At 46.1% G+C, this 19740-nt stretch overlaps 1 protein-coding gene across 1 annotated transcript in view; it reads right to left on the bottom strand.

Annotated features, from left to right (window-relative positions):
- The window catches only part of ARMH4 (armadillo like helical domain containing 4), a 75248-nt gene that overhangs the window by 44188 nt on the left and 11320 nt on the right, over positions 1 to 19740 (bottom strand). Inside the window, exon 5 of the mRNA XM_067295119.1 lies at positions 2150 to 2395. Within this exon, the coding sequence (XP_067151220.1) occupies positions 2150 to 2395 (246 nt within the window). The remainder of the gene's footprint in view (positions 1 to 2149; positions 2396 to 19740) is intronic.

Below are 19740 nucleotides of genomic sequence, written 5' to 3'. Positions count from 1 at the left end.
TGCTTCAGCCTCTGGTCACTGTTCTTCTCACCTGCCTCCTCACCAAGGCATTTGATAGGCATCTCCTGTCCTGAGCCCTCTCCTCCAGCAGCAAATATGGTAGGGATGGAAAAACAGCCATGAATCCATTTTAGACCTGTATCAACTGTATCAGAGCCATGTCTGATGCCTTATGCAGAACAACCTCCTACGTAGAGCCAAACATCATGGCAACAGCCTGTGTCACGTATAGCTTCTTCGGCAGACACCAGACAGCCTTCCAGACAGACTTACTGTTCCCCACGGAGCCTGGCCCTGCACTCTGCTCTGGGACCAGGGCTCCTGTAAGAGCCCTCTGGTGACCAAAGCCAGATGACATTGCATCAGCCACCCCAGCTGGGACAGGTAAATGTGCCAAGAGCACTGAAGAGATATCAGTGCCATCTTCCTCCACACTGCACAACATGGTACCTGACATGTGGGGACACACCTTGGAGTTTCCAAAACACTGTGTCTCTTGAACACATTATAAAGCACTAGTACCCTTAGACAGGACTGACAGCTTTGGAGGCAAAGCTCTCCAAAGCCATCTATCCAGGGATGTACGGCCTTGAACCAGGCAAATAGTTTGGGCTGGTTTACAGCTTAATGCTGTGTTCTTACTAGCACCAATGGCAGTACACAGCTGATCAAACTAGCACGTCACACCCTTAACTACAGAAAAGATGCTATTCCTCCTGCGTTTTCTTCTGAGGCACCACAAAGATCCTGCAACAATGAAACGAATAAGATAAGAACACAAAGCTACTGAAGTGACTCCCATCACAACCCTACGTTTCTTATGCTTTTCTTCCACACACTGTCATGTACCTCTTCAATCTGGCTTGCCAAAGTCAACCAGAAAGCCACTAAAGACTTAGAATTATTCTGCTCACACACCACTGCTGTCCAGCCTGATGGGATAAGAAGATATATGGAATGGATCTGACATGTGAACCATCAAATACAATGTTTTTCAAGCAAAAGTTAATCATCCAGGGAGATATCAGACCTGATGCAAACTCAGTCTACCCTCAAAAAGCCACCCTCCCATAGAGTTCTTGAAATACGCTCTTTGATTCATTTCAGAGGAAACTAACAACACTAAAACAGGCTGGAAACAGGATTACAGAGGGAGAACTGCCAGGTTATATCAGAATTAAGCATTCAGGGGAAGTGATATATACATACACAACATAACACAACATAAAAACTCAACATAAAAAAGAGTTTGGGGGTTTCTTTGCTTGGCAGGTCCATCAGAAGAGCCCAATCTCTAATAGTCATATGCACAGACTTTCTGTATAGACTTGGTTCAGCTCTCACAAGTTCACCTGGAAGGTTCTCATGGCTTTTGATGGGGCTTGGCTTGAAAATCGAATATGCTGGAAAATGGTCCCAGCACCTTTCCTGGGTGGCTAAGGTGGACAAGCTCTCTTCTAAACTCTACCCTGTCCCACACCAGTTCTGACTTGGATCAGATGGAAACAACGCATACAACACTGATCAGTTATTCCTAGGCGGAATAAATTAACCCAGTCATAAAACAGGGCCTAGAAATAAACTGGGAATAAGCTGATAAAGCTTTATATAGGCCTTGCAGGCTTGTTCCACTTGACTTAACGCTACCACCAAAGGGCCCCACCCCTGGACCATACACCCCTTACAAAATGCCAGAAAAGTGGGCCTTACCAGAAAGCCACTGAAGTAGCAAAAGGTCTGATTAGCACTTGCTAATCCTACTTGCTTTACCCTCACAGTACTTGTAATTCTGCACCACTGCCTGTCAGGCAGAGGAGGCTGAAATTTCCCTGGGCATTTTACCTAGCAAGTATTTGTGGCCCACCCTCAGAGCTTGACATCACTAAGCCCTGGGAACGAAGGAGCAGGTCTGGGGTACTCACAGAGGCTCTCCCCAAAATGGAGTGCAGCGCATGCTGCCTGGGTCCCATCCCAGTTCCACCAGTGGTCACTGTGGAGGACGAGGTTTCCTTAGAAATGGAGCTGTTTAGCAAAAGAGCTTGAAAGCTAACCCATGAGACCTCCAGGCACAATGGACTGTCCAATGCAGAAATGAAGAACAAAAGACACATCTTCCTTAAGGGTAAAGGAAGAACGGGCTTTCTCTTACCCAGACCCTGGTTCTGCTGCTCCCACTCGATGGTGTCTGGAACCTGATATGACACCCCAGCCAGCTGGGCCGCAGGGTTTTCCAGACCAGCTAGGGGCTCCTGGGAGGTCTCACCCGGAAGCGTGAAACCTGGCAGCTCGGTGTCACCCTCCATGCTTTCATCCATCGAGTCTATGTCTTTGTCCTCCTCATCTTCTTCTTCTTCCTCTTCTTCTTCCTCCTCCTCTTCATCCTCTTCCTCACCCTCTGGCCAGGGAGACACAAAAGCAACATCAGGGAAGATCCCACAAAACAGAAGGTTCATACGTCTCTGCCAGTGAGCACTGAAACAGCCAGCTAACACCATCTCTCCAAAGGCAGGCTAGCTGAACAAATCTGTACCTGCTTTCCAACATGAGACACCCAAATGGTTCATTCAGAAGCGTTCACCACCATCTGAAGTCACTAAGTAACAACGAGGTGCTGTCCTTAACCTGTCAAATGCATCAGTGGTGAATACAAGTGCATGTGTTCGTACACATGTGCGTACACGTATCTGCACATGCATAACTACAGTGCTCCCTGCTCAACTGTTTTCAGCTCAAGCGAGAGCTATTTCTGAGCTCTGAGGCAGCAACAAGTTAGTTCTATTTTTAACAGTTATTAGGCCTTTCACAGCTCTGAAAAGGATGCTGCTTCCCAGCCCAATTAGACTGACGTGGCCCCTCCTCCATAAAGAGTGTCTCACTTTGATACATGCTGGCAGTTGAGCTCGTGGGTGTGGGAGAATAGTGATGATAGTAGTGATCCTCAGCAGGCATAATCTGGCACTCCTGTCACAACTGATTTATACCGGTCAAAGATATGACCAAAGAAGATTTAACTTGGGATTGGGAAAGAAGGCAGCACAGCCAACACTTCACATGGCAGCAGATGGATGCAATGCTGACGAAAAACCTGTGGATTCTCTGCTAGACAAGATGCCCTTCTTATTCCAAAGACCACAAAGCTGACTGCAGTGTTAACACACAGAGAGAGAAACATTTAAACTGCAATTAATTGCTAGAACCTAAAACGGCTACTCAATAACGAGAACCTAAGAATGACCACACTGGATCAAACCAAAGGCCCTTTCAGTTCATATCCTATTTCTGACCATGGCTAGCAACAGTTGCTGAAGAAAGAACATTAGAACAAGACATGCATACAAGTGAATCTTCCCACAGTTATCTCCTCCCGGCTTTTAGTTATCAGCTGCTCAAAGACTTCCTGAGCCAGAAGTTGTGCCGAGCCATTCTGTCTGATAGAGCTTCCCACCACGTAAAAATAATATCTGAAATAATGACACGCTTTGAAATTCTGATGTTTTTTTCTGCAAGCCAAGAAACGAAAACATGGTATTTATACACTTTATCTAATTTACATGAAACTCCATTCAGACATTTATAAAAACCTCCCTCCTGATGTACTCAGACTGGGAGAGCCCATCACCCTGCATCTGAGGATCTGGTTTAGCTAGGGGGCCCAAGACTGTTAAAAACTAAAGATCCAGCCAAATCCATGTTGGTTATTTGGATGTTCCTCTGTTTCTGTCAGAGTTTACCTCGTATACATTACAGGCACACCAATAAGATGGGAGTAGCTCAGGGAAGACACCTGAGAGGATGCATGCATCATACCTATTACAAATAAAGCAAGCCACACCTCAGCAATTGCATGCTTATCCTCTTCGGCCGCTGCTTCACTCTTCTCCCTCCTGCCACGGGATGCTACGCTTCTTTAATTCTAATTCAAGGATTTGCTTTAAAATACTGCAGTTTTTTTTCCAGCTCCTCAGACAAGGCAATTTCACTCTGCCACCTTTCAGTTTTAGCCCTGCACTTTATACAAATGAACTGCTATTTGGGTCTAGCTGCAGCATCCTGCTATAGCTTATCTTTCAGTAGCAGGAAAGGAGCGATCACCCCTGAAACCAATCATACAACACAGAGCATCTAATGGAGCTTACAGGCACATAGTCAGCCACTTAAATTCCTATTATACTTTATAGGCAGTTGCTGTACCCATCCTTTCAAATCTACCTAAAAATTTTCCCTATCAAACTGTATGTGTTCATGCAAAATGCACGGCCTCTGTAAACCTGAGAATGGCACCTGGAGACTGCTCGCAGGAAGCCTGCGAAGACGAGGTAATGTAGGTCTTCTCCCTCTGCTGGGAGCAACACAGCTATAAACTGAAGATTTCTAAACTTTAATAGCAAAGACAATAAACAACTAACAAACAAGAACAGGAGCCTGAATAGAGATTTTGCCCTAGATGGACTGGGCGAAAAAGCAGCCCAGAGAAAACAGGGATCAGAGTTTACATCTGAAAAAACAAGTTTGGGACAAGGGGTTTAAGAAGCCTTGTGATTTTAGCAAGCCAAATCGGAGACCCCTGACAGGGACCTAGTTTTGATGAAGCAGATAGCCAGTAGATAGCTCCAAACTCTAGAAGGCAGCCAGGCTGAACACCCTAATGGAAAGCGCCCAGAGGTGCTTATCACATTGGAAAATCGTCAGGCTGCATCAATCATCACGCAGCCATGGCACAGGGACCAGAATAACGCAGCCCTTACAGCACAGTCCCTGTAAGAGAAAGGATGGCTCTTGACCCTTGTCTCTCGACCCTCTATACATTCACACGCCCAAAAGCAGCTTTTTAAACCTCTCTCCCATCACTCAGCTTGCCTTACTGCAAGATGTGGAGCCAGAGCAGCGCAGAGCACCACTTGGTGGACACAAGGAGGAAGTTACACTTCCAAAAAACCGCACACTTCACAACCGTTGGATGCCCAGACAGGAGCCTAGCAGAGCTGGACTGCTTGTGCATCTGCCCTGGGAGTCCCCCAGGATGGACAACGAGGCAGGCACCACATGGCCCAACCTTAAGCTTAAGGTTTATGCCTCGCATCAGAACAAAATTGCATTTCCCCCTCCTAAATTGGCACTGTTTGGCCCTTCAGAGGCCTCAGCACCAGCGTCAAAGAAAAGACATGTAAGAGACTGAAAGCTGCAAGGATGGAGACCACAGAGCCCAGCAGACTAACAACGCACCAGATTTTCTCACATATTTGCAGCCCTCTGGGAATTCTTTTGCACAGCACATACATACGCACTGCAAGTTTTGGCGAAGGTTCATCTTACAAAGGAAGCAAGATAAACATACGATGAAATGCTAGTGCCTCACAATCAAGGCACTAGTCTCCAACCAAAAAAATGCAAGTTCCAAGTTTTCTCAGCCACCGATGTGAATCTACCCAAACCAGGCGCTCCACTGGAGAACAGCCACATGAACACTTCTGAAAGTCTGACAGCGGTCCCAAGCATCACCTTGCTTGCTGAAGCAAACACATACATAACACACAACAGTACACAACTTCTGCTGTGAGCCACCCTTACTCAGTAAATCTTCACAGTGTTACATCTCGGCTTATACAGTTATTTTATTTGCATGCACCAAATTCCAACCCTTACTTGCGATGTGTAATGTGGATCTAACAAGCCCCTGGAGAGATGGCATCCTATCTCCCCTTGCTGTAACACCAGGAGACTTTAGCACTGCAACACTTACAATCCAAGCAGGCATTCACATTTTCTACTGTGGTAAGGGCAACGCATGAGTAGCTGGGGTCAGAATTAAAGTCTCCTCTCCAACAGTAAGAAATTCAAAATCTGAATCTCTTTGACAGACTAAAAATGCACTGGATTCTGTAAAGCGAGCTCTGCTTTTCCTTTATTTAAGCAGGAAGGAAAAAAAAATCAAGAAACTTAAAACCTCCCTGCTGTGACAGCAGTACAGGCTAAGAAAGATGTAAGCAGCATAAATCCCCCCCCAAAAATGAGATTCCCACTTCACATGTCACAAAGACACTAGTTTTTAAGCACTTAACACAACCTTTTAACAGGCATTCAAACCTTTAGAGAAATTTAGAGAAGCTATAGAAAAGCACCAAGAAATTGAGTTTGAGAAAAAAAAAAACAACAAAGATTTTCAGCAGAATTTTGGGGGCTTCCCAACTTTATTAATAGTCACCAGAAACTGCAACGGCTGAGTCTTATCGTGGGGCTCTGGACTGATCCATTAGCAACACTGCTGCAACCACGGCATGGGATTTGCTATTTTAGCATAGCAAAATACTCCCCATGCTTGCTTCAAAAAAAGTTTTTCACTACAAAAATGTACGTCTCCGTGCCAACTTTGGGGGCACAGCAGAGAGAAATGAGACCATTTCACATCTTCCTAAGGTGCTTCCCTGATCCAGCACAAGCCTGCAATCAGCAGTCTGTGAAGCAGCTGGGGAACGGTCAGTGTCCCATGAATAAGAGCCCCAGCCCACGTTCACTGCAGGGAGATGGTGAAGGCTCCCACAAATCAACAGCAAAGATGGACTTTAGCCATATGGACCATCCATAGGAAGGGGATCATAAGGCCAGCTCTTCCTCCTGCCAATTCAAAGTGGCATCAGCCCATTCTCCACAGATGGTTTCAGGCCAGTTTCGCGCTTTTATAAGGACTTCACACAGCTGCAGAAACCCACGCTCACTCCAGGCAGAAGGAAATCTGAATTACCAGCAGCATCATTAGCACAGTGTGGTGGTGGCTGTAAGCCCAAGCTGTGGGCAAGCAGTAATAGCAAGGCGCTGGGCATCATGCCTGCAGGCACAGCCCAGACCTCCGGGTAGTGGAGACACGGCCTTCAGGAACGTGCTACAGACTGACTGCAAAGGCACCGAAGAAAGTTTTCTTGGTACAGGGCCATACAACAAGCTGGAACTAAATCCACTGTTGTCGTAACACTGCTGAAGTCAATGGAGTTACATGGGGGCGGGAAGCTTGGTCCTCCGTTTTCAGTGAAAGGGACCTTCACTGTAGAAGGGTATTTCTATTTTTAGACATTTTCCATTTATATTTGCTAACATTTTTACTCCTCAGAAGATTTAAGAAACCATCATTCATCAGGTTTAAAGCAGAAGAGAAATTCCTTGCTACACCCTGAACAGCAAGAATCTTTCATTAGAAGGTGAAAGATTTATTTATAGTCACAGAGTTCAAATAAACTGCAAGAAAAAAACACCAAAAAAAAACCCACTGGAAAAAAAAAAAAGATGTTGCAGGACAAACCTGGAGTTCTCATTCTCTATCCTTTCCCCCCCACACCTTCCCTGGCACCAAATTCAAGGGACAATGATGTCTAGACAGCAACACAAAGCATCATTATGCTTCAGTAGAGTCTCCTGAGCTGTGATTTTATACAGTACCTAGCACTGTAGGATCTGAATGCCTAAGAGCTTTTGATGAGTGCCAGGTAAGTTGTGATTAATCAGCAGCCAATGCTAATTGGTTTCCAGTGGTGAGCACACTGTTCGCATGACTTCTCAGGGAGGTGAAGCATGCCATGTCCCATCCTGTACAAGCACCGAGCAAAACCTCCTGCAAACTGAAGTGACCACTGCCCAAGACCGCGTTCAGTTGGGTTTTGAATGTCTCCAAGGATGGAGACTCTACAACCTTTCTCGGCAACCTGTTCCAGTGCTCAGTCACCCTCACAGTAAAGAAGCATTTTCTTGTGTTCATACGGAACTTCCTGTGTTTCAGTTTGTGCTCATTGCCTCTCATCCTATCACTGGCTACAGCTGAGAGGAGTCTGGCTGGCTTCATGCTCATGACACCCTCCCACCAGATATTTATAAACATTAATAAGATTCTTCCCAAGCCTTATCTTCTCCAGGCTAAACAGGCCCAGCTCTTGACCTCTCATCATATGACATGCTCCAGTCCCCTAATCATCTCTGTGGCCCTTCACTGGACTTGCTGCAGTATGCCCATGTCTCTCTCTACTGGGGAGCCCAGAACTGGACACAGTATTCCAGACGTGGCTTCACCAGTACTGAGTAGAGGGGAAGGATCACCTCCCTTGACCTGCTAGCAATACTGCTCTTAATGCAGTCTAGGATACCACTGGCCGCCTTTGCCACAAGGGTGCTTTGCTGGCCCATGTTCAACTTGGTGTCGACCAGAAGCCCCAGGTCCTCCTCCGCAAAGCGGCTCTTCAGCTGGGTAGCCCCCAGCCTGTACTGCTACTTGGGGTTATTCTTCCCAAGGGGCAGAACTTTGTTGAACTTCATGAGGTTCCCCTCTACCCATTTCTCTAGACTATCAAGGTTGCTTGGAATGGCAGCACAGCCCACCATTGCATCAGCCACTCCTCCCAGTTTTGTGTCATCTGCAAGCTTGCTCAAGGTGTATTCAGTCCTGTCATCCAGGTCATTAATGAAGATGTTAAACAGCACTGGTCCCAATATCAGCTGCTGGGGGATACTGCTAATGACTGGCCTCTGGCTGGACTTTGTGCCTCTGATCACAACCCTCCGAGCCCAGCAGTTCAGCCAGTTTTCAATCTACCTCACTGACCACTTATCTAGACCTTATTTCTTCAGCTTGTCTACTGATCCTCCTCCACTAAGGGTAAGCCTTCCTCCAGACTTTCCCTCTGGTCTCACGGGCTTGGGATTCTTGAAGGCCAGGCCTACCAGTAAAGACAGAGGCAAAGTCAGCATTCAGTACCTCTGCCTTTTTGGTGTCTTTTGTCACTAGGGCTCCTGCCTCATTTAGTAGCAGGTCCGCGTTTACCCTAACCATCCTTTTGCAGCTTATGTACTTACAGAAACTCTTCATGTTGCCTTTCGCATCCCTTGACAGTTTCAACTCTAGGTGGGCTTTAGCTCTCCTAACACCATCCCTGCAAGCTTGGGCAGTGGCTCTATATTCCTCCTGGGTCACACCTGTCCCTGCTTCCACCTCTTGTATGCTTCCTGCATAGCATGCCAGGGAATGGAAGAAGAAAGCCACAGAGCTCATGGACACCCAGGCCACCTGCACTGAGCTAGGAAGCGTAGGGACACACCAACTGAAATGCTGCATTTCGAGTGCTGGCTAAAACACACCAGGAGACACAGGGTCTGCTTTGGTCTATGCAGCAGCCCCACGGCCACTAAACCCACCACTTAAGAGGCAAACCATAGCACTGTTGCTTTGAACAATGCTGTGGTCAAAGCTACTGCTCTTCCCTCTGTTTACAGTCTTGTTGCACCACAGAGCAAGGGGACTCAGGTGTTAAATCACAGCCGTAGACAAGATTCTGGCAGAGCCAGCCAAGCTGGCAGTCTTGGATAGAGGAAGCTACAGGAACAGTCAAGCATCATTAGTTTGTGCCCCACCACAGCTCTTCTGTAACATGAGGATGGGAATGATGTGAAAGCAGTCCCACCCTCTCCCAAGGATGCTGCACCAGAGTTTGGAAACTAGCACCCATTCTCACATGGACCAGGCACTTTAGGGAGGCAACTTCTTTTGCCCCTGTGCATACTGGGGCAGTCACAGGAAAAAGGCAGTTAGGGGCAGGCTAAAGTGCTTTATCCTAGCACACCATGCACCCTGCAGACTGTAGCTTATCTCCTTCTACCCTCATCTACTTCACACCCATACTGCAGCATTAGGCTAAGTCATGTGTGTGCACATACAGTATAGGTAGCAGAGGTGTGTAAATAAGGATAGGATTAAGGATAAGGGTGTTAGGACTACCTTCTCTTGCCAGGAAAAGAAGTGTCTGCCAACTGTTTTCTCCCAGTGCAATTCCAGTGTTGTCAGCATGGTTGTTTTCTGTATTGCTTTTACTATCACAGCTGCTTGTCAAGAGAGGAGGGCCTTTCTAGGACCAGTCTCTTCTATTATTAATCTGTTTCTTCCACATGATTTACTCAGTAATGTCACCATCTGACATTTCCAAAATGCTGCCAAGAGAGTAATTGCTTGTGACAGAATCCAGCTTGGAAGGAGATGGCTGATAGGAACGTAGATAGGCTGCAGTCTTGCCCAGACGGCTTTCTGGCACTGAGCAAGCAAAATACCATACTGTGTTAGGTAGACATACCCAAGCTAGCACAGGGAGCAAGAAGTATGTAAAAATCATCACAGTAAGACTGCCTTAGTGATCATCTAACCCAGCTATGCTCATGTAAAGCTTCCTGGGATCTGTACATGTAGCCTTAAACACTTTGCTCTAGATCAGGAGCTAAACACACATGGCCTTTCACAAGAGGTATTCAGCATTTGGCCTGTCACACAGAGATGGAGGAAAGGGAGCATTAGGAATAACTCATCCAACTCATAGTTGGATGGGGTTGAGAACAACTAACTGGTGCTCATTTAATATATCCCCAGCAGATCATCCAACCTTTTAACGTGATCATCATCTAAAAAGCACTATCACTCAGAGCATGGTACTGCCTACCACTACCAGTTTCAGGACAAGATGAAATTAAAAGTCCAAAGCTTTCCTGTAGCAAAGGGAGAAAATTCTTGCCGTGTCTAGGACAGGGAAAATACTCTTGACTACAGAGCTGAAGTTTGTTTTTTCTCTTGAGCTTCAGGAAGTCTTCAATCTCCGCTTGCCAAAAAACAAACTTTGTAGAAATTACTCTCCAGCAGAGGGCTCTAAGACATTAGCAAAACAGTAAAAACAGATATTTGGATGCCAAATCTGAGGGAATTCACACTTGCTTTTTCAATCCTGGCTCATCTCTGATCACAAGGGATCAGACACACTGAAGAGCTTTTGAAAAAGGCAAAAATACTTCAGCAGGGATACATGGATCTGCTTCGATATTGAGATGGGAAACACTCATTCCAAAGAGCTGCATTTCCAGCAGCGTTCACCACCAAATTGCTTTCACACTGAGCCAGGCTAAAAAGACAGCATAAAGGTGTAGGTTTAGCAATACAAGGCTATTGGCAGGGGGGCAAAGTTTAGGATAGTGCAGTATATACAGTATTGACTGTAGCGAGTTAGCTCACTGGTTTGCTGCAGAACAGCTCCTCTACCCTGAAGTCCAGCTGTTGAACTAGCCAATAAAAAAAATAAAGATGACAAGAGGTGATTTATCACATTAGCTAAATCTGGGCAGATTCCAATGCCATAATACAACCTGTAAGGGAATAAGGCAGAGGAAGGTAGATGAAGGCAGATGCAGATTTTACTTCTCAAACAAAATGCTTTCAGATGTTTAAAAAAAAAGCACACAACCCTGTCAGGTTCCCACAACCCTTTTCCATAACTGAAAACCAGATATAAGCAATCTCAAAAAGACTGTAATTCCATTTTCTCCTGCAAGAGCTGTTTGATGGTGTGTCTCCAGGAGTATCTAATTCAACCATACTTCCTGGGAAAGGAACAACTAGCAGCCCAGGAGTTGAGAAAATATTTAAGTCTCATTTTCCAGGGGAACCCATCAGTGCAACCAGCACAGATCCATCACAGAGATCAGAGATTAAGGGGTGGACCTGTTATCATGGGCAACAGTCTCCAGGGTACCAAGGTCAGCCCGAGTCCTACCAGGTACCAGAAGGGAGGATGAGCGCAAGCCTACCCAACTCATTTCTAGTTATAGCTCATGCTTCTTTATAAAACCTTGATCCCACTCTTACAGCCTTTGCTGTCCTTCATCAAGAGTATTGCTTCTCCCCAGTGTATTTTCAGAGAAGTTCATGCTGGCCTGTCCTTGCTCCCACACGGCCTGGAGAGTTGATGTTGGCCAGGAGGAAACACACTGAGACCTCCTCCCCACTATGTGGGGCAGCTTTTTATTAAAAACCTCATCACCTGGGAAGAATCACAGGCAAGAAGCCAGTGCTCCAGAGCTTTAGGAAGACCTAAACCAGTTTGCAGCATGGTTTGCCCCGCTCCTGATGCCCAAAGCTCCCCAGAGAAGCCATATGAACGGTGCTATCCCCCACATACTGAGGGACTCCAGACACCAGCAGATCAGGAGAGAAATGCTCCTCCCAGCCTTCAGAAGAAACTGCCACATCCCTGCTTATCTGAATTTCTCCACCCCCCTCAGAGGGGTGGAGGGATTAAAAAAGTTTCCATTAAAAATCATCACCAACAGTCCAATTACCCTTCAACAGCAACTGCAGGAGTTCTGTTTTGTTTCAGCTAGAAGCTAAGCACAAGAAAGCTACAACATTAAAGCAGTATTTAAGTGAACTACTTTTTTTGGACAAATGAGACACCAGTTAAAGATGCAAGAATAGTTTGGCCAGAACAGCAACCAGAATATATCAGACTAAGAAGGGCTATCTAACCTGCTGGAGGCCAAACAGCAGAAATCAAGATCAAGTGTTTAGACAAACATCAGAAAGAACTTCAAATAACTTCAAGAAGTTCTTCTTTCTGCAGAACAGGAAAGAAGAGTAGAACAGCTGTGCTGCTCACCTCTGCCTGAATTCCCAGACAATTGGGACAGACAATGCAACGATGCTTTAAACGGCTCCTGGTGATTCTTACAGCAGTTGCTGTTAAAGACAAAGAACATCAGATACAGTATTTGAGATGGAAAGCCCTACAGTGTATCCTGTTTGCTTGACATGCTCAGCCACTTTAGAACTAAACTGAGTACAAGATTTCTTCTCGTCAGAGCTGCTAGTGCATCTGTCACCGAGCAGGATGGCTGGAGTACACTCTGCTTCCCTTTGCAGGAAAGCACCAGCAAGGCTGAGCTCAGCACGCTGCTGCACACAGCGGTTTTCTGGCTCCTCTTAGCCATCCTTTAATTAGCCTAGCACCCTCTCCTAGCGCTTCACCTAAGAGTGCCCAAACCATTAGAGGCTTGATCACCTTCCGCACTCCAACTCTCATGTGGATTGCATGAAACAAAACAAGTTGCCACCAGATTTAGCAGCAGAGATGTTGTCTTCAGTCAAACACTACTTTGGGAAGAGACACAAAAAGGCTTGGTTTTGATGCAATGTTCAGTCACACAGCTTTTCCAATTCCTTTTCACTGGGAAGTTCCCAGGACAGAGACCTGCTACAAGGGAGCAAGACCAGGGATGTACTAACATCTGCTATAAAAAACAGAAATCAAGCTGTACCAAAGGGATGGCAGTTCCCATTTTACAATGGCAGCAGTAAACAGAGCAATAGAAAGTATGTACCAATAATATTAAATAATTCATTTTCCATGTGCTCCATTTTAAATCCTCTGGTTCCTGCCAATTTAGCTGACATCCAAAGAGATGGTGAGGAATTATAGTATTGGACTAGTTAACCATGCTGGGCTAAGTATCCTTCTTGTTTACATCCCTCCAATCTCATTTAAATTTTTAATGGGGTTGTAGAGATTTAATGAGGCAAATCTTAATCCATACAATCAGGATCCAAATAACAGTCTCACTCAGAGCCCTGATTTTCAGTAAAAATATATGCTCTTCACTTCCAAAAAAAAATAGAAGGTTCCTTGTGCTGTGACACAGCTCAGAAGAGTGGAAAATGAGTTTGAAGGGTTATTTTTTTAAATTGATCAAATGCTACAAGCTCTGAAGTCTTTTTTTGAAAGATACAGCCACATCCTACACTCCAAGACCTTAAATATTACATACAGCTCAGATGCCTGTGTACAAGGAGGTCGAAATCAAAGTGGAGCACAAGACTGCTAAAGTGAACAGGGAAAAAAAAAAAACAGTTAGGCTACAGATTCCTTCCATTGGTACTCTGGAAGAGGAAACATGAGTACACAGGTCAGAGAGGGCAAAAGGAACTGTTTAAACCCAAAGACCAAACAGGTATCACTAAAATATCATGAATACATTAGGGTTGGAAAATGTAAAGCCTCGCATCAGTGCTGTTCTTGAACAGCTTTTAAGAGAGTAGATATAGCAAAACAGTTTCAAGTCTGCAGCCAGGATTCAGTGATGAGGTGTCCTAGCACAGCAAAACACTAAGTTTGCTGATCCTGAAGACAGTCCCAGGGCTGTGTATAGCCGATTGCCTTCGCCACAGCCAACCGCAGCATTACGCGGGGATATACACCAGCTACCTGGGCAGAGTACTGGAAACAGCGCTGTGCTGTCCTACGCAGCAGATGCCCAACACTCAGATGAAAGCTGGATGATGCAAAATCCTGCAACTGACTGCAGTGCTTTCTTACTTGGGTTAGAAGCTGCTAGAGCCGTTCCAGGGCTGTTCTGACTGAATGTACGTTATAGTACCCAGGGATACAGTCCTCCCACTGCCCCAGACTGGTTCCTGCATCTGAAACTAGCTCATCCTGTTACCACCAAAGTAAAAGGCACTATACAACAGACCCAACCCTGCTCCTTGCATTTTCATACCAGTCTTCAACTGTGATAGCAACTGTGTTCAGTATTTCCATTGCTGTAAGAACCAAGGTAAAACACTATCTTTAGTCAGAAGTTTAACTGCAAGTCAAGACTGAGCAGTAACAACCTATATGCACACTTAACCAGACTCACTCTACAACACAGCCCTTGGCTATATCTTAGTTTCCTGATGTTCCTTCTCAACTTCCGCATTATTCTTCTGCCATAGAGACAAAGCTTCAGCCAGCTGCATGTTGGGAGCCAGCTTGATGAACCAGGAACACTCCAAATTCAAGAGCTACATGGCTCTCAGATCACCCTCTAGAGCAGCTTGGTTTAAGCTGCTCATATTCACAGGGACATTGACTGTTCCTGACACTGTTCAGCAGGTAGAACATCTTCCACTTCCATAAAGCTGTAAGCATCTTCCACATCCAGCAGCCTACATGAAAGCTGAAAATAGCTGTTATGGAAAGTTAGGCTCGCCAGCCACCATAACAGGATCTGACCCTAGGTTCATGCTGAGGCAGAAGTTTGAAGTCAGATCAGAGCAAGATAAAATTTAGTGACACACATGTGATAATCACAGCTTGAGCTGGGTGCCTCTGAAGATGGACCCCGTTTGAACAAATCCCTGGGTAATTATACCCTTCCAGTCCAGTACCCACCCCATAGTTCTGAACTAATCATTAGAATTCAGGGTCTTCCAGCTCCCAGTTGGTCCTTTCTGTAGTTTCCAGGTGTGTTCTTTACTTCTTAGCACACTTCTGCATAGGCATCAGTGGCTCTTCCACTCCCTTATCTTGTCCCTCAGAACCAGTCTTTGTTGTTACTTCCTGCACAGTTGTCTGGCTCTTCTACTTTCTCATCTTGTCCTCCAGAATCAGTCTTGTGGTTCCTTTGTTTTTCTTCTGCGCTCATCAGTGCTAAACTGCTTACTTCTCTCTAGAGTCCCCCCCACCCCCCTTCTCTCTCCAACCTGAACCGGCTCTGGAGCCTTCTTTTACTTAATAACTAGGTGAATGTTCACAGCTTACAGCCTAAGGCTTCAGCAAATTTAGCTACTAATACTTAGCAAGTTATACTAAGCAATTAATTCTAGACAGCTTCAGTCCAATATTCTTTAACACTACCTAAGCAACTTGCCCCAGCAATAACACCGGAAAGAGAGGAGATGGCTGAACATGAACCAGCCATAGGGCTTGCACATTACTGCAGAGGGGTTGGTTTGTTTGGGTTTTTTTGTTTTTTAAAAATGGGTGCATGAAAAAAAACTATTAGCCTGCAGAGATATCAGCGCATCAGAAGACTCTAAGCTATCTTCAGTCTTCTTTCCTTGAGGAGAGTCTTCCTTCCTTAAGGAGAGACTGCTGTAATGGATTAAGTTCAACTGGCTCAAAAACAGTTAGGAGAGGCCACAGATGGGCCTCCCCTCCTTGTCACTTTAACACACCATTCTGGGCAGCCCACATCAGCTCAAGAGAGGAGGAGTTCACACTGCAGCCTACCACACCAGTGGATCAGAAAACCCCCTACGGGAGAGTAGCAAGAACCAGAATTTGTTCTTCCTTCCACCTCCCAAATCAGTGGGAGAAAAGTTTCTCAATCCCAAGTTAATGCTGAAGGAGGCAAATTAGGGCTTACTTAGCTGCAGTAAGTGGATAACATTGAGCTTCTATTGCTTTTCCTGATGAGCTTGGATGCAGCAAGGGCAGTAAGTGGGGGTCCAACAGCTGAAGGGCTTCTATGACTAGTGGGTTGAAACAGATACACCAACAAGCTGCTGTTACTGCTGCATCCAGGAAGCCTGGGAAGGTAACCCAGCACTGGCATCTGGCCTGCATATGAAAGCAGTAAGTCTTCGCATTCATCGAACAATGCAGAGATATCTTCCTGTTCTCTACCCTACGTACCTCACTCCATAATCATCACTTCCAACCTCCAGCTGTTTAAACTGGGTTTTTGCTGTCCAGGCAGGGTGGTCTCATGCCAAGAGCCAAATCCTGAGTATGCAGTGACAGATACAGACCCAATCTCACCAACAGCCACAGGCAGTAGTGTTGCAAGCTGTTCACGTTGAATTGGTTTTTGACCCAAGCTGCGACTTTCGGGGCTAAGCATCACTACCAGCAGCAGGCTAGTTCTGCACTAACAGATGCTTTAAGATTAGCACTTAAGAATGTGACCTTCCAAGGTCCCCACAGGACATGCACTAATCTACCTTCTACTTATCCTCAGTGTGCCCCTGGATTGCACCCTGTATGAAAGAAACCATGATAGAAGTTGCTTGAGCAGTGGCTGAGAGGAGACAGCAGCTCTTCTACTCTACTAGGTTTCAACCAAGGACACCACTGGGATCTTGCAGAAGAGGGGATGCAGCAGGCTACATGTCACTTCAGGAAGTTATATCTGCCAAATTCAGCCATGTCCAAGGAGCACAGTCATCTCTGACCATATCTGCCATAGCTGACGTTACAGCAAAGGAACCCCTACTCTAAGAGGAACATGATTACTTTTAATAGAGCCCTTCTAAAGAACACATTAAGAGACTCACATGATGGTGCTGAGTAGGCAAACTGAACTAGATTATTGCATACGTTTGGACCCCCAAAAGCTCTACAGAGAAAGCCATAGTGTTAAACAAATTTGCTAAAGAGACACCTAAAATCTGGACATGAACAACAAAATACACTTGTCCCAGACAAGTAAGCCTAGTCCTCTGCTGTGTCCTGTCCCCATATCCTATAATCCCTTTATAGGATTTCTCTGGCTAGGAAGGGCAAGTAGAACCAGACTCACCGCAGAGCCAATGTAGGAAGATATTCAGGTTACCTAGCTAATCTCTCCAGAGTCCACTAGAGATGAGGATAAGCTTGTCTAGAGAGATTCAAAGCATCTCATGTTTGTCTGTGCAATTTGATTTTTTTTTTTAAGAACAGTTTCATATCCAAGCAAGGCAGGTGAATATACTGATGCAATTAACTGCAGGCAGTCTGGCACAGATGGTCCCCAAGAAACAGAGCTAGCTGAACAGCAGGAGTTTATATTTAATGATGAGCCAGGCCCTCAGTGAGGCAAGTCAGCAAGCCCCAAGCAAAGCAGTGGAGACCAGCTGATGTCACCCAGCTCCCTGCATTTCCCTCACTGGTCAGCAAGGCACAGCCTTCCTGCAGAGAGGCAAGATTAGAGACTCCAGTCTGCCCACAACACCATGTTGTCTGAGCTGGTATTCCCCAAGAGCTTGGGCACCCTGGACTGGAGCTCAGTATAGCCTCTGTAATGAGTTTCTTCATAGGAAAGCTCTCCCAAGCATCTTGTCTCTGGCAGTATCTAGACATTTTGGCAGAGAAATCAAGCACTAGGTCCCTATAACTTTGGGGAGAAAATGGCAACTTGACTTTCAAGGGTCATTCCACTGTGGGGGTGAGGTATCCTCAACTGCCATTAGGCAGAGAAAGATACTAGAAAGCAGAGTTGCTGCTCAAAAGCTTCTTTTGTGCTTAATTGGGGCAGTAACATCCCCAGGCAGAAAGCTTGTCCAAGTGGTATTTGCCCTGTTTTATAAGATGTGGATTGGTGGCACTGGCGATTCCTCACACTTGGAAAGATTCTGGCTCCCCATACTAGAAAGTCCAAGAAGATATTTGGACCACAAGAGCTGTTGCCAAAAACAAGAGCCAGTTGCCAAAAGCCACGTAGCACACCACATCCCTTGGATGACAGGCACCTGCAGAGACATATACCAGAGCCAAGAGACCCACAGCCTTCCACCTAGGAATCATCATTAAGGCAACCTGCTACTAGATACAGCCTGTATCTGCCCTTTAAGGGGCTCAGGGCATATTCAGGACCAGAAGAGACAGGCCTGTGGTTACATAAGAGAATTATGTAGGAACCCCCCCCCCCCCCCCCAAAAAAAAAGTTATAGTGATCTTATGTCAGAGCAGAAGGACATGTCTTTTAAATCCCTATGCAGAAAGCCTCATTAACTAGGGAGAGAGACCAATGCTCAGTTGAAATAAAAATCCCTCTTATCTTCCGGTGCAGAAAACCAGGCCTCTAAAGGAGATCCCAGAGGGCTCAGAAGCAGCTCAGCCTCCTGTATCATACCCTTGCTAAGCAGGGACCTTATTGCCAACACAAGAAATCATTCCCCCCCACACACACCCTTGCGCCCAGCCCCCCCACTTCACCACTCCCCACCATCAACACTGCATCCTTGCACTGCTGGATGCGGGCAAGATTTGTCAGGACAAGGTGTGTGCTGGAGCTCGCGGCCCAGAGAGCTTATGGCAGGTTTAAGTGTGCAGCAGGCCTGACAACAGGCAGGAGCTACACCATCTCACACAGCAGTGACAGTTTCCAGCTTTTGCTGACCTCTAAACTTCACAGGAGTTAAGAGTTATTGCTTCTTGCAGAGAAAAGATGCTGATTAGCTGTTGTCTGTGGCACCCCACCTCTAATCAAAAGGAAAAATACCATCTGGCATGCCACCCCTGGAGGGCTGCCAACCTTTGCAGTAAAATATGAAGGCAAGAGAAGGTCAAGATAAAGGAAGAGGTGCAAAACAGGCAGAAAGATTAATCCCTGACAAGTGGTGGCAGCCCAACCACTAGAGTACAAAATCATGGCTGGACAGGCAAGCATGGAAATGCTTAAGTAAGAAAACAAGAGACAGGAGTGAAGCAATGCTCTGCAGGAGAGTTATGAGTGAGCTGAAGAGCTATTGAATAAGAGCTGCAGACCAACTCCAGAAGAGCATCTACTTCACCCTTCACTCTTCTGATGGAGGTTTGCCCAGGCAGAAGCAGCATCACTGAGTATTAACTATCTGTGCTATCTGGAGACTAACAGTCTGGGAACAGAGACTAAGACCGGCAGTGGGCAAAAGCAGTTTAACAGAAAAAGGGAACCCAGGCTGTGGGTAACCAGGTGAGACTGAGGAGCTGGCACTGGAGAGTGGCTCAACGGGCAGCACTGAGTTGGAAGAGGATCCCAAAGGGGATGCCTCCTTTGCCTCTCCCAGCATTGTCACATGGGGAGTGACTGTAGGACAGTGCTTGTTCTGGCAAGGTGGGGAGCCAGCTGCACACAGAGGCAGCCATCTCATGCTGAACATCCCCTTGCATTGTTTGGGGTGAGGAGTTCAGCAGTAGGGTGACAGGGGCTTTCCAGATCTCTGAATGTGTTCCTGCGTTTGTCCAGCTGATACAGAGGCTCCACAATGGATCTACACACCAGCAGTTCCAGGTGCACAAAGTCAGACTCCACTGCAGTGACAGCACTGCTGCAGCTCACTGTTCCAGGAAAAGCCTGTCCCTTCCATGACACCCACTTGAATTTAAGCATCCTCCAGGACACTTTTCACTGCTAGTTCCCTATATCCCCTGGAAGGGGACAGATCATCCAGCA

Source organism: Apteryx mantelli, chromosome 4 (genome assembly GCF_036417845.1).
Source record: "Apteryx mantelli isolate bAptMan1 chromosome 4, bAptMan1.hap1, whole genome shotgun sequence".
Classification (NCBI taxonomy): domain Eukaryota; kingdom Metazoa; phylum Chordata; class Aves; order Apterygiformes; family Apterygidae; genus Apteryx; species Apteryx mantelli.
Note: the sequence above shows the minus strand (reverse complement) of the source record. Positions and strands in the feature narration are given on the sequence as shown.